The 15,929-nt window shown below is 46.8% G+C and overlaps 1 protein-coding gene across 5 annotated transcripts in view; it reads left to right on the top strand.

Moving 5' to 3' along the window:
• The window catches only part of LOC144773006 (uncharacterized), a 2,495,654-nt gene that overhangs the window by 2,105,399 nt on the left and 374,326 nt on the right, over positions 1-15,929 (top strand). For all 5 annotated transcript variants that reach the window (XR_013599895.1, XM_078657750.1, XM_078657753.1 and 2 more), the window contains exon 17: positions 9,666-9,690. Coding sequence is in view for 4 of the 5 variants with exons in the window: in XM_078657750.1 (XP_078513876.1) it covers positions 9,666-9,690 (25 nt within the window). In the remaining variant the exon portion in view is untranslated. The remainder of the gene's footprint in view (positions 1-9,665; positions 9,691-15,929) is intronic.

Raw genomic sequence — 15,929 nt, 5'->3', positions numbered from 1 at the left:
GTTGCTTAACACTCTAAGAGAAGCCTGAAGGCTGCTCTCCACAGCTACCACTTAGAGAGGTTTCTCAGGTTATCTGAGACCACTAAAAGCACCATAAGGGTTTGTAGTGTAGTTCCTATATTCCCAATAGGCTCTGCGCATTGGAATAACAGAAACGGCAGTTTAAACGTAGGACTGAGGTAATCTAGGTCTCTACTGAATATGTTAGACTTAATTAGGTTTGCCAGCTAGCTCAGAGGTCACTAGAAACTTTCTCAAATGTTCAAGAAGGAGTTAACTTTCCTGATTAGATAGCTATTTCACTCAGTCAATCGTGCATGCTTAATTTCACCAGGAGTGCAGAGAAATAGAGAGACGGGCGTTTTCAATAAAAGTTGTTATTTATTGAGCAGTCTTCTTTCTCATGCAAGAGAAATGAATCGCCACAATTGCAATACTTATCATAAAGTAAAGTACGTACAGTAAAAGTAGTATTATGAAATAATACTGTAAAAGCATGGATATGGTTTAGGAGCCATATGATACTTTAAAACGGATAAAATATATACATACATAAAATCATTGACTAAACGTACTCAACTGGTGCTTCTAAGATACGCCTACCCCGGTTTACCTGACCTAAGCCTAATACGTGGGAAGGAGTAAGTAAGTTGCAGTTTAAGTTAAGTTGTTTTTTTGTTAAGAATCTGAATCAAGAATTCTCTTAAGGTTTTAATCAGCTCCGTACCTTGGTTTTAGAATGAAGGAAGTCTTGTATCTGTTTCTCAGGACTCGATCTCCCAGCAACCCGCAAGGGTGACTGGAAACACCGGAGCTGGAATTTCTCAGCAGGAGAAAAGACAGCGTCTCTCTCAGTGCGTCAAATGGGAGGGTCGGCTTCCTTCGGCACTCGCATCAGCTGGGCGTCGGGCAAGTAGATAGCCACTCTGCTCCAAACCACCGTGTGTTTGCTTAAGGCAACATTGGTATATTTATACGTGGAAGGTGCCGGGATTGACGTAAGGTTGGACATAAGACGTCACTAAGAACTTACAGTTCTTTCTGGACTCCAGGAGTTCTTGTGCAAATCAAAACAAAAGCAGGGGGAATTCCCGGGCTGCTGGAGGCTTGGTTTGTTTAAAGAACGCATTGTACTTTCTAGGAGTCTATGGGAGTAGCCTTGCCGTATTTGGACTTTATTGGCTATTACTAAATATGGATATGATTCTTATGCCTTTATAAGGATATTATTTGTTATAACCACATAAGGGCATAAATCAGGAATATCGAATTAGGGTCCTAGATAGAATCACAACACCCACTCCACAAATAATGTCCATCATTACTAAAAACTAAGCAATATTAAACATATAACGATGCATGTGTGTTTTCCAACCCACCCCAAAATACATAAATTGCATTTGAAATGGTGTATGGTATATACACGAAAATGAGTATTTATACTGTACGTTTTTCAAGCAGTGTTATCATTCAGTTAAATGCATATACATCAGTTGAATGAATTGCGAAAATTACATTTATGAAATGGCTCTTAATACAGAAAAGAAGGTCGAGACCATTTCATCACATATTTATACAATGCTGTACATGTGCTAGACGCTGAGGTAAAATATTGCATCCTGTGTCTCTAAAAATAGAAGGTCTGTTCTCTAAGAATAATTCTACTTTAAGCAGAGTACCATGTGCCAGAAAAAAGGTAAATATTTTGGAGATTGGGAAAAAATAATTTTGCTTTCAAGGGAAAAAATAGTTCCAATGTTTTTAGAAAGTTGTTTATCAAAATTGAAGGCCGAATTCAGAGTTCAGGGAACGCTGTGTGCTCGTTGTTTTAAAAGTTATTCTCGTTGTTAGGAGAGAACATCATATCAGAAAGGCTGGCGAAATTTTTTTCTACAACAGTAGGTGAAAGTGTAACCAGGTTTGAAAAAGCTGAGATAGTGCAAATGTGAGAATGAGAATCATTGCCATCATCGATTTCTACATCAGCAATGCTCACAGAAGGTTGTACCTGTGTGGTGCCGCTTTCCTCTCGTACTCCACCGCCACCTAATCGTAGTGGTGAAGTCTCAATGAATGCCGTCATCAGAATAGGTAGCCGCTGGGGACAACACGTTGCATGAGCCGTTACCGAACCAAGAAAAATATCGATATCCATTGGTACTGCTGATGGTAGTGTAAGACAGACGACGTCCAACACGCATTATTCTCCGCATAGCAGACATCGAAGCACAGGTAAGATGCAATCTTGCCAGATTGGTCTGAATGAAAGAAACCAGGTTGTATTCAGATCTCTTAGCCGGGCTGATCCGAGGACTCTAGTGATCCGGTCTCGGTAGCGTATTGCTAGGATCGTTTCTTCCATCGTTGCTGGAGTTTTGTCTGTGACTTGGCTTGCCATATCGGAGCAGAAGGAACAAAAATAAAATTCCTGCTACGAGTCCCAAAATAAGAGGTAGGCCGCCGAAGACAGAATGCACAAATTTCAGGAGGATGCCCAGAACTGTTTCAAAGGGTGCTAACAGTCCCGAAAAAATTGTCTTAAATACATGTGCGATGCCACTGGTATCAGACATGTTTAAGATTTGGCTTAACATTTCTACAAAATGCACGGGGCAATTTGTTGATAATAGGGTATGTATCTCTGTCGCTGTCCTTGCAACTTGCAGATCATACGTCTCTTTGGAAGAGGTTAAAGGCACAGTTGTCTGTAAAAGGAAGATGCTGCAGGCGGCCAGGAGAGAAGAGTTCGGTTGGATCCAAGGGTGGATCGAAGATGTAGAGTACCTGAAAGCAGAGGGGACAGAGTCTGGGTCACTTGCCAGTGACCAGGATGGAACCAGGAAGGAACCAGGCGATGTCTACGTTAGGCACATATACACTACACAGTGTTACATCGGCACCATCAAGGCAGCCAGTTACTGCCACAAACCTCCCATCAGGGTCCACTACATGGATTTAGTCGGTTGGACTCTCCTTGCAAAGGCGGAATAAGTCATATAGAGTCATAAGAGTCATATAGAAGAGTTACCCCCTCCACCTACACTTCAGCGCCAGCCCGTCAGGCTGATTGAGATGAGTTTCCTGGAGGAAGGCTATGTGAACCCCCCTACGTACCAGATGAGCATGCACCCTATGACATCTAATTATCATATGTAGCCCCGTACATTCCAGGTTATACATTTCAGATCAATTAATGTCCCCATAGCGAGATTCATCTCTCACAGACAACCGTTTGCACCATCCAAACACATCAGTGGTACTAACATCCCCAAAACAAAATCGTGATTATCCCCAACCACCCCACCCCAGACCAGGCTCTACAAATCTAGCACCCATCCAAACTAACACTTTAAGCAACACAGAAAGAAAAAAGGGGGAAAGGTGGCCTGGAGCTGTGGAGGTCTGACTAGATACTCCTTCTCCATCTCGCCCGTACCCCTAACAATATTGTGGCCCTGACATCCCTGTGGACCGTACGAGGTAGGGAACCGCATACAAGCACCTACCCAACCCTAAAGTCCCTTCCAATTGACACTCGCTAGGCTCCCACAGAAAGGCAGGAAGGAAAGCAGCCATCAATAAAACAAGCCCACCCCCCTCCCTCATAAGATCTCATAACCCAAATCTACCACACCAGGCATCTACAATCTCGTCCACGGTCCCAGGTGTCACGTGTGGCAAGCGGACACTCCCTGTTTCTGCCTCCTCAGACTCGAATTCCAAGGTGCCCTTCTCCGAATCTGTCGCCACCGTTGACGCCACCATTTGTCCTGAGAGGTTGTCGTGACTGCCAGTAATGCGGCCGATCGTTCCTTCTCTGTTTGGGTCACCGAAGGTTTTTGAGCCATAGTATGGCGCCATCAGATGCGTCTCGATCTGTGTGGACGCGGCACCTCTGCCAGGGTATTCATGCTGCGTCCCCCTTCGCCCGTGCCCGCCTTGTAAGATTCCAGCCAGCTCCAGGCGTCATCGGGGCTGTCATGAAAAAAAGTTTTACCGTCCACAAGGACCCATAGTCGTGCTGGAAACACCAGGGAGTATTGAGGGCCTTCGTACCGGAGTCCTTTCTTGACCGCTAAGAATGAGGCACGGCGGCGCTGTACATCAAACGTGTAATCTGGAAATAATGTCATGTTGCCGTGTCCACTTTGTAGGGCCCTGAGGTGCGAGCATTGTGCAATAGGAGGTCCCTATATTTATAATAAAGCAGTCTCGCCACTACTGGTCTAGGCGGTCTACCAGGCGTCGGTGGTTTAGCTGGTACCCTATGCGCTCTTTTCAAAGTGTAGAACGAGGCGAGGCCCTAAGGAGTAAGCTCAGTTCATAGCCAATTCTCCAGATAGTCCACCATATTGGCCCATTCCACGCCTTCTGGCAGCCACACCACGCGGACGGAGGTGCAGTTGGTGCGTGACAACCGCCATCTGATCTTCTAGTGCCTTGTGGGTGGGTCCTAGGGTTCTAAGGTTGCTTCCGTCAGCTTTACCTGGTCAGCAAGCTTACCATGATCTACACGGAGAAGGCCAAGCCCTTGCGCCACATGCGCAATGTCCTGGTGGAGAGCATCCCTAGTATCAGTGATGGTCTTAAGGATTTGATCTTCTTGTTGTTGCATCAGCCCCTCCTGCTGCGGTGCCACTGTTTCTTGGTTTTCCTGCACTCCCGAGTCTTCTTCCTTGTCTGGGTGCGCTCCCCCTTGTTTCCCAGTGGCTTCCCCAGCATTGGCTGCATTGGAGGCACCAGCCCCGGAGTCACATCTCACATGCTCTCCCCCACCACACGTGGCTATCTCAAGTGGTGAACCAGGTCCTCAGCCAGTGGTGGTCCACTCCATGTCGCAGCCGTTCTTGTCATTCCTCTTATCTCACTGGTCATCCAGGGTACCTCTCACCTAGTTCAGCCGGTTGACACTCCTCCTATCAGCTTCTTCCTCAGACCACGTCCAACACTAGGGTCAAAGTGCCTGCTCCCACCAATCCAGACCAGTCGGCCCCAGAACGAACTTCACATAGAGGTTATAACCAAGTCCAGGGATCACATCTAATTGTTACGACTCACTGCCGTCTCACCTACAGCTTCCAGCGCACCCCCACTCCATCATGCAGTCCACGACACAATGTCCAGCAGTAGTTCCCAGTTCCTGTTGCCCCCACAACTGTGAGCATCCCTTGGCTCCCACAACAGTAGTCCACATTCACTGTATCTCCATTGTGGCAGTATACACAAAGCACAGTCACTCCAATAATCACCGCACCAGGGTCCCCACCAGAGAAATATCACTGCAAAGCTTCTTGCTGGCCTCCGCCCACGATCATCTCACTGCCCACATCATTGACCGGTCACCTTCTTACCAGATCCTGTAAGGCAGTAAGGCACCTCACCAACACTGCTTTCCAGCCCTCACCACTGTACTCAGCTCTCCAGGCTGCAATGAAACATTCACTGCGGCCTGTAGAGCACCCCCTCAGCGGCTCACAATCACTTATTCATGTGCAGCCGCACTTGCTGGGATGAACCTCTACTTGGGGCTCCTCGGCAATGCAAGCACTACACTCGGAGGGCTTTGTCCCAAGATGGCAGTCTGCTTGTGCTTTCTCCCAACACAAAGCTGCTGCAGGATCACACTCGAGGGAGCATGGAGCTAATAAGACTTCCACAGCTCACCTCGATGTTCGGGGGTCCTGGTACTGCAGCTCACGGTCTTCTGCGTCTCCTCTGGGCTGCCAGAACCCGCCATTCACAGTCAGGGGCTGCCAGTCCCGCCACACTGCACTCCTGGTCTTCCCGTGCTGCGGGGTCTCAGTGCAGTTGCATTCCTGCGGCTCCTCCGGCACTTGATTCATCTCCTGCGGCGGTCAGGTCTGTCCTCCACCAGCTAAGCTCCCACAATCACAGCGGCGCCATCTTGGCCGCTTCGCAACCTTGCTCCGCTCTTCACCAGGCTGTCGGGCGGTAAAGGCATCGTTCATTGGCCCCTCCATCGGCGATCGTTTCCCACTTCCTCAAACACAGTCTCAGGGGCTCAGGGGTCTATTTTCTATTCCCGGTTCAGGATAACTCCCGGGGTCGGCGCGGAGCAATAGGCTCACACGTCTTCCTGCATCAGCTCCGTGGCCAGGCCCCCACTGCATTTTAAGTCTATCTTTGCTTATTGAAATTTCTAAGAACTGCATGGTGGATTGTTTTTGGTCTTATTTGCACAGATAAAATATTTAAAACTGGTGTGATGTCCTTTTGTAGTGTCTTCAGTGTATTACTGCTGGCTATGTGCTAATGCTGTACACACTGCCTCTGCGAAAAGCCTGGCTGCTCCTGCCAAGCTACCAAGGGTGTGAGCAGGGGTTATTTTGGATGTGTGTTCCACTTATCCTGACCAGGAAGAAGGGTCTCTACTTGGACAGGGGAACAACTTGCCAACTAGAGACCCCAATTTCTAACATTGGTTGCCAGCGGTGTGGATAGGACTTGCTTTTGTACTTGACCTACAGTTATGTTTTACACTACTATATACTACTACCATATCGCAGACCATTACATACAACATGCTCCTTTTCCCTGTTTGCCTTCTGGATATATTGTTGGGAACTGGAGCTCTGATTAGTTGTTGTGTTGCATTGGATGCAATAACAGAAAGCTTAAAGAGTCATCAAAATGCTGGTTGTGTAGCACACTATATAAATTACAGAAAGTCGATTTACATGTGTAAACCAAGCCCTTGATTACATAGACCCCCACTTTTTTCATCCCCCTTAAATCCTTGCCTAGTTTTCTATGTGATGCTGTTTTGGGAGTGCGCACCAGGGTCCCCACCAGAGAAATATCACTGCAAAGCTTCTTGCTGGCCTCCGCCCACGATCATCTCACTGCCCACATCATTGACCGGTCACCTTCTTACCAGAAACTTGGCATTCTTAGTGTGGTCTCACTCCAATCTGTTTGCTTTTTACCTCACATTTTTGCTGTGTCTTTTTGTTGGACTTAGGACTGCTAATCAATGCTAAAGAGCATGTGCTTCTTCCCTAAACATGTGTGTAATTGGTGTGTACATGATTGACATATTTAATTTAGTTATACGTCCCTTGTAAAGTTGTATGCCATGCACCCTGGTCCTGTAAGTTTAATGCTACTAGGGGGCTGCCACACTTTTTATGCCACCCACCAAAGAAGCCTTTTATAATTGTCTCAGGCCTGCCACTGTAAAGCCTGTGTGTGCAGTTCTACTGCCACTTCGTCTTGCCGTTTATAACTACTTCACAATCCTCAACCTTCCCTTTCATTATATATAAGTGACCCCTAAGGTAGGCCCTAGGTATCTCTAAGGGCAGGGTACTATGTAAGTAAGTGGTAGGATATGAACTGTTATGTTTTTCATGGCCTAGTAGTGACAAACAATTACATTCGTCTTTCACAACTGTGAGGCCTACCCCATTCATAGGTTAGCACTGGAAATTCCCATATATCTGTTTAAGTGGTTATTCTAGATCAGCGAGAGGAGTAGCTTTTTCATGTTTTATATAATAGGATTGGTAATTATAAATTCTCCTTACTGGCAAAGTTGAATGTAATCTTACTGATTTAAAAATGCCGCTTTTAGAAAGTTGACATTTCTCTGCACTTACTGCTCTATGTGCCTGGCAGCCTGCATCCAATACATGCCTGGGCTGGGCTGAGTAACAACTACATTTGTGCATTCCCTCTAGACAGCCACAACAAAGAGCACTCAACTGCATCTGCATTCATCTCCATTCTGATGGGTCTTTCTGGGCAGGGAGGACTGAAAGGGGTGAGTACTTACACTTCAATAGGTAGTATCCTGCCCACACACAAAGGGCTGATTACCCTCATCAGTAGCCTGGCAGAGAAGTCTGGGTTTAAAGGGATCCTTGTGCACTTCAGAGGGCTCATTTAAAAGCACTCTCTACTTCAAAGGCACTTTTGGTTATAAGTACTGGGCTCTGACCCTCTAAAATCAGACACTGGATCGAACTTGTACCCAGACACTGCTGGCTCTACATCTACATTGCCAGAAGGACTGCTGTGCTGCCAGGAGGGACTGCCACTTTGCTAAAAGCTTTGTTGGCCTGGTGCTTGTTGCATGCTGTACTGCAGGAGGGACTGCACTCTGCGACCTGCCATTTATATTGGCCTGCTGTCTGCTGCCTCTTTGCTGTGCTAACAACTCATGTTCTCGAAGGGCATGTTGGCTTTTCCCTTATTTATGAACTCTCTGTGCCATAAAAGACTTCCAATTCCCATGACAGGGGTCCTACAACAGTTGAGCATTCTGCTCTGACCTGCATCTACTGACTACGAGGGCTCAGTGCTCTGTTTTGCCAATTGGCGTCTGAACTTCTGTCAACCGAATTCCCCACTGCACTCACAGCAGCTGCAGTGCATCTCAGTGCGGCTCCATCATGAGGGGATGCGCTAGTGACGAGGGGCATATCCCGAAGTGTGAGGCTCATCAGCCATCTTCACACCTCAGCTGCACGATGCTTCCTGCATCAGCCACACACTGGGGCTCCTAATCAACTGACACCATGAGTGCTGATCCCAAGGCCCGCTGACAACTTGAGCAGCTTGACTTCTTTATTTACCCAGGTGCTGTGGGTTGACATTCTCCAACAATGCTGTTGGCCCTCTGACCCCCTTCTAGCGCCTTCAGGCTTTGGGACTTACATTGGATACCAGACGGCAAGTTCCGTGGAAGGCCCTCCTTCTGCATTTGATCAACTCTCTTCAATCCAGCATGACCGCACACAAACAGTGAAGTACAGGGAGAAATCAGAGCATTGTATTTTTCTTTTGTGACTTAAAATTTGCATATCTTGAAAAGCAAAGATCACATTTATATAGTTGTGGCCTTGTTTTACTGCTGATACAAAAAGCTATTTTTATAAACCTCTGTGCAGTCTTTTTGTATTGTATTCATTGGGTTACTGTGTGTGTGTTTGTGTTGTACAAATACTTTTGATAAGCCTGACAGCTCTGTGCCTACCTACCATAGGGTGACCATAGGCTTTCTTTTAGTGTGTACTAGCTTGCCCTGTCAAGAGTGAGGATTCCTGCCTGACTTGGGTGTATACCGCAGCCAAACAAGAACCCCATATCTAACAAAGCACTTTTAGATGTGAAGCCTGAAGAGAGATGCATCCATTCGAAAAACAAGGTTACCTATGGTAATATAATTTGATGGCTAAAGATCTTTCCTTACGTTCCTCAGTGCTCTCTCACTATTCTGCTTGCTACGGGCTTTTAATTCTGAAGTAAAATATTTTTTGAGGCACATATTACTTGTTGATATCAATATTCATTTGATCTGCTTTCTTCCTCCTGACCTGTATGAGTCATAGAAGCAACTCAGGAATTGACAGCACCAGTGTTATTGATGTCCCTATGGATCTGCTTCATCCCATCCAGAAATGACTGGGTGTGAGTGCATGGTGGGGACTCCAGTAATGAACAGTTTAATAAAATATTAACTAACTAGTTGTTTGAAGTTAAATGACTCCAACAAGTGGATGTGTGCATCATGTTTTTTTCTGTTTATAGATTATAGACAAATATATATAGATAACCATATAAACTGTATTTTTTTAGAAATTGGCCCACGCCAAGACGATACTGCAGTAATCACTCTTTTTTCTTTTTCCTATTTTGTGTAGGTTTCCAAACAGAGCACGCAGAGAGGTAAAGTGCTTTTCGAAAACTTTAGTACATTATTTGCATCTCTTATAATTTAACAGATTTTCATTTCATTTCAATGTACATTTCAAATTGTATTCGATAAAAACATACACAATTTGTTTAATATAAACAGAACTTAGCTTTCTTCTAAAACGTTTATTTAAGATTCAGTTTACTACAAATTTAATCCAGGCTAATCTCATAGCCTGAAAACGACAGTGACTCGTTCTAAATCATTCTAACATCAGCAGGTGTTTGATGCCTGCTAATTCCTTGCCTCCTAGACACCTTCTTCAGGTGTTCTCTAATCCGTAGACACTGACTTGGGCCACCTTCAAGGTGGCACATGAAAAATTTGAAAAAGTTTGTTTAACTCCAGTGTGTCGGTCTGATGAGAATTGCATACAATATGATGATAGTCTGCACTGCTTTATGTTACATGTCATTAGTATGGCCATAGGCAATACAGAGAAACCACTGAAGTACCTTGGATTTTCCTAAAACATGCTACTACCAGATTAGGATCAAAAGCATTTTGACTAAGAGTGATAATTTGGAATGGGAAGGATGTATTCAGGAATTACCGTTTGACGCTAAAAGGATGTTTTCTTGCAATGGCGAAATCTGTAAAGTTGTTGCTGACTTTTTTATATACGTTCATATTAGATTTAATTTGTTGTCTCTTCTGGAAAAAATACATTTCTCTATAAAATTGGATAAAGTACTGAGTCACTCCATAAGATTTGTTTCAGTATTTTTTGCTAATATAACCACTGGAAATGTAATTTCTGCATAGAATAAAGTTAATAGGTAACTAGGTGTCATATAATAAGCAACCTAATGTTGAAGATGTGATCTGTAGAATGTTACTCCACATAAAAATGTAACATTTTAAGGGGGTAATATACTAAGGGTTCCTTGAACACCCACAAACTACACAACAATGGCCGACGCTCACATGCTTTTGTAATCATAAATAAATCTGATAGATATTTCTAGCAGCAGATTCCTTAATTTGAATTTCCCCAGGCATAAGACTGGATCAGGAAGATTTTTTGTGAGAAGTACCCCTACGTAACCTGTACGTGGTGTTGATCAGCTCTGCGTGATTGTGGCGGACGTGCTGGAAGTTAAACATTACTTATATAAGCACCACCTTGGTGGGCAGGCTTTAGTTCTTTTCTTTCCACACCAGCTGGCACTGATCCGAGAGAAGAGCTACCCATTTGTCAGTTTTTGATGGATTTTTGCATCATATTGGCAACCTTTTTTGAGAGTTTCTCCTCCTTGTGTGTCGAGGATGTCATCAAGATAGACAGGTTTTAAACCCTGTGCTGCCTGTCACCAAGCCATGTCGGTTGCAGATCCGTACCTCATGTGTTTGAGGTGTCTGGAGCATGACCACGACTCCAACTTGTGCTCTGACTGCTGGGCTACAGCAAAGAAGGCTTTGAGGGAGTGGTCTCTAAAGCTGCTTGCTGCCCGGCATGCAACTCCGCAGAAGTCCAGCCCCACTCAAAAGGAAGGTTTCAGGACCATTCAAGGAGTTCGAAGCCCTCTTCGTCCTACTCGAAATGGTCGGGCACTCAGGTAAGAGTTAAAAAAAAAAACACAAGAAGTTGAAGTATGTTTCGCCTTATCCTTTTCCTTCAGCCAACGAGACACAGGAGCATTGGGGTTTGAGGCCTGTATCCTCATAACCTGCAACTGGGCTGACTCTGCGCCTCCCAGTTATCTTGGAGCTGGAGAGCCCCCGCTCAAATTAAAGAGTTCTATGAGGCCATGCGTTTCATTTTAGAGTGGCCCGATCCCTACAGTATGTGTGCCTTTGGGCCCCACGAGGTCGGAGGGGGCCCCATCAGGTTCCTTGCCAGTGATGGGACCCCATGGATCCTGGTCATGATCCGGACCAGTGCTGGTTGTGCCACTCCGACCTTCCCAGGCGCTGGCCTCGATGCAGATGCTCCCAGCTCCCACCAGTGGCACCAGCCCCATTGGGATCCCCAAATCTTACACCGAAGCAGATCCACATCAACCAATGCAGATTACAGAGCTGACAGTACCCCTGTGTACTCGATCAGAGTCTGAGCCCTTTTACGAAAGACTAGGCCTCGGGGGTAAATATCAGGGGTCGCTAGACCCTATAGAATACCAGCCTTATGATCTGGATATAGACTGGTGTAAGGAACTGGGTGATGCCAGCAGACTTGATACGTCTCCATTTACCAGCATGCTTTGTCCCTCCACCATGGCTATGGTGGAAGGAGCTACGTACACAGTGGTGGTGCAGAGGGCAGGTGAGGTCCTCGACCTTCATTTGCCCTCTGTGGCAGTCAAGACCAACAACTTGATGGAAGGGCTCTAACTGAGAGTCTTCTCCTCCTCTGAACCCCATCTCCAGTTTAGCGAAGCCCTCACCGATGTCCTTCTGTGGACCACAGCCCTGCTCCAGGGACTCAAATTTCCTCACTCAACACCCTACCCCGGAGAGCTAGGTGGTACAATCGTCCACTTCCCATGGCGCATTCCCTGTAGCTCCCCAACAGGTAATCGAAAGAAAATGTTTTGTTCTGCTAGCCTTGCATTGTGGTCAGTGAACACCACATACTTATTGGGTTCTGACTTTCCACATGTTGTGAGAAACTGTTGTACAAGTGCTGCCACAGTCACAGAGGAGGCCCAGTCCACTCTCTCCCAAGCAGTTACAGACCTCAGAGACACAGTGAAGTTCCCTATAGGCTGTGTTTTGGACACGACTGATTCTCTGGGCATAGCGGTTTCATCAACGGTGGCCCTTGGTTGCCACGCCTGGCTGAGAACGTCTGGCATTTTGGGGGATTTCCAGGCTTCCTCATGGACATGCCTTTCGATGGCACCCTCTCTTCTGAGACAAGGCAGACTTAGTGCTTGAGCTCCTTAAGGACCCCCAGGCTATGGCTAAGTCCTTAGGCCTCTCAGCTGCCTCACGGCCCCAGTCTGCCTTTCGTGGCCACAGAAGGGGTTTTCAACCGCACCAACTGTATCCCAGCCACGGAGCTGAACATACTACCTAGCCTCTGCATGGACTAGGATATGCTTCCTACCGGCCTCATGGGTTGGGTAAACAGTGATCTGGTCCAGCCACAACCAATCTGGCAGCTACAGCCTCTAAACCTTCCTAATCTTGCTTTTTTTAGATCATGGTTATCCAGTTGGTGGCAGGATCTACCATCCCCTCCACCGCTGACATTCCATAACTTCGGACAGGTTGTCCGAAGGGGCTACTCCCATTCAAGACTACCCCTTCTTTCATGAATCATCTCAAGACCAGCTGACAGGGAATCTTTTGTCCCTGCTCTGCGATGAAGTCATGGCTCTCTTGGCCAAGGGAGCCATAGAGAAGGTTCCATTGCCAGAAGTAGGTTGTGGTTGATTTTCCTGCTACTCTCTGATACCCAAAAAGGACAAGGGTGTTAATCCTATTCTAGATCTCCGAACCCTCGACTACTTCCCCAAAAAGAAGTTCAAGATGCTCACATTGGCTCAGGCTCTGTTTGCCTTGGACCTAGGAGACTGGATAAAAGCATTGGGCATCCCGCACACCTATTTTCACATTCCCTTTCTGCCGTTTCATCAGTGCTACCTGCAGTTTAGGGTAGACCACAAGCATTTTCAGTTCACTGTGCTCCCTTTTGGCCTTACCAGTGCCCCTTGGGTGTTCACCAAGGTGATGCTGATGGTCGCAGCTCATCTGCACAGGTTATGGGTATCAGTCTTCCAGGAAGAGGTGAGGCGCAGTGGCCAGGGCGGCTGACTCCAGAGCACGGGTTCCCAGTTCGAACTCTGGTGGCAGCACAGTCCAGCACCATGAGACTCTGGGCAATAGCTCACTTACTCTTCCTGAGGCCCCCCTTTGCCTCGAGACCTGTAGGGGTGATTAGTTTGCACTTTACAAATACCAGTAAATTATTTTTATCTCAGCGACTGGCTGCTTAAGGCAGGCTCGACCCAGGATATTGTCTCCCACCCCCAGGCCAAATGGACTTCCTGCATTCCGTGGGATTCACTATCAACATGCAAAAGTCACACCTGACTCCCTCTCAGACTCTTCCTTTCATCTGAGCTGTTATGGACACAGTTCACTTTCGGGCTTATCCTCCAGTGTGGCAAGTCCAGGCTATAATATCAATGTTTCAGCCTCTATCCTGGGTTTTGGTGAGACTGACTCTGAGACTGCCGGGCCTCCTGCATCCTGCTGATGACGCATGACAAGATGGCATATGCCGGTTCAGCATTGGGACCTGAAGTTCCAGTGGGCGCAGCATCATGGGAATCTCTGAAACATGGTCTAGATCTCGGAGGGAACTGCAATGGGCCTGATGTGGTTGCTAACGAACAGTGATTGTGTCAGAGACAGACCCCTCTCCCTTCTCCAAACAGATCTCACAGTAGTGACAAATGTGTCCAGTGTGGAAGCCTGGGAGAGGTGAAGATCAGGGGACTCTGGTCTCCAGTGGAATCTGGACTCCACATCAACATGCTGGAGCTCTGTGTGACCTGACTGGTATTGAAAAGTCTTTCACCCCAACTTCATCAATGGAAGGCTAATGCAGGTTTTCACAGACAACACCACCGCCATGTGGTACTGCAACAAATTGGGCGGCGATTGGGTTGTGGACCCTCTTTCAAGAGGCCCTGCATCTCTGGACATGGCTGGAACAGCAGGGCATATCCCTGGTGGTTCAACACTTGGCAGGTTCTATGAACACCATAGCGGACAAACTCAGCTGTTGATGCCTAGTGGATCTCAAATTGTCTCTCCACCCGGCGGTGGCACAAGGTCTTTCAGCATTGGGGAGAGCCTTAGTTAGATCTGTTTGCCTCCACTGAGAACGCGCAATGTCAGCAGTTTTGCACACTGGAGTTTCCAAGGTGGCTCTCGCTCGGAAATGCTTTTCATCTCGAGTGGCGCTCAGGCCTTTTGTACGCCTTTCCAGCCATACCACTCCTGTCAAGAGTTCTAAAGATGATCAGGAAGGACCGAGCCTACGTCATCTGTGTGGTTCTGGACTTGGCACAGGGAGTCTGGTAACCCGAGCTTTTGAACACGAGTGTCAATCCTCCGTCAGACTGCCCCTTCAGGATGATCTTTTGTCACAGCGGTAGGGAGGGTCCTCCATCCAAACCTTTTAACTCTCCGCTTTCTTGTGTGAAGATTTAGCAGCAGCAGTTGATAGCTTTCAATCATCCTCCTGAAGTCTGCAGTGTTATTCTGGCAGCCAGGAGTACCTCCACCAAGATGGTATAAGCCTGTCATTGGAAGCAATTTGTCTCTCGATGGGTCATTCTCTGCACAAAGATCTGTTATGCACTGGCAAAGAAGATGACTCCTAAAGTCTTACAGGCCCATTCCACCAGAGCTAAAGCTGTAACCACTGTGTTAGCACCTGGAGTCACAGTCCTGGGCTTCTGCCAGGCAGCAATGTGGGCATCCCTGCACACATTTAGCAAGCATTACTGCTTGGACAGTCAAGTCTGCAGGGATGGGCATTTCACCTGTTCAGTCCTGCAGGACTTCCTAGTTTAAGTTTGTCAGCAGACCGCCATCTGACAATGTTATTGCCTGGGTATCTATTGAAAGGTAAGCAAACTGGGGCTAGAAGTGTCTATCAGATGAGTAAGTTACCTACTTTCAGCAACGTCTTATTGGGTAGATACAATATGTAACCACAGATTCCTTACTGAACCATCCATCCTTCCTGCTATGCGGGCACATTTCTAGTGTCAGGGCTGATTCCTTTCAGGGCTCTAGTTTGCACACACCAGTGTCAGTGCACTTCATGGCTCTGCGCTTTTGGTGGGGAAAACTGTGAAAAGTAACTGACGTCAGCACGCCAAGGTGGCACCAATATAAGTGACGTGGACATCACTTCCAGCGTGAAAGACATCGCTGTGCGGAGATGATCAATGTCACCTACTGGTGGGCAGGGATACTGCTCACGGATAATCTTCCTGACACCTTGGAAAATTCAAAGTTTAGGAATCTGCGGCTAGATATTCTCTCTATCAGATAAAGCGTTACCAAAGGTAAGTAATTTATTCAAAACTCATGATGGTCATCGTGTAATTACGCGGTGCCCCTCTATAAAGTATATGGAGACTTCACTTACAACCCGGGATAATGGACTCCGTAGGCTGAAGGGGTGTTCTGTTCATGCAGGGGCACCCTCACACTTAGAACCAAGCACCCTGCCTTCAGGATT

This window comes from Lissotriton helveticus, chromosome 8 (genome assembly GCF_964261635.1).
Source record: "Lissotriton helveticus chromosome 8, aLisHel1.1, whole genome shotgun sequence".
In the NCBI taxonomy this organism is placed as follows: domain Eukaryota; kingdom Metazoa; phylum Chordata; class Amphibia; order Caudata; family Salamandridae; genus Lissotriton; species Lissotriton helveticus.
Note: the sequence above shows the minus strand (reverse complement) of the source record. Positions and strands in the feature narration are given on the sequence as shown.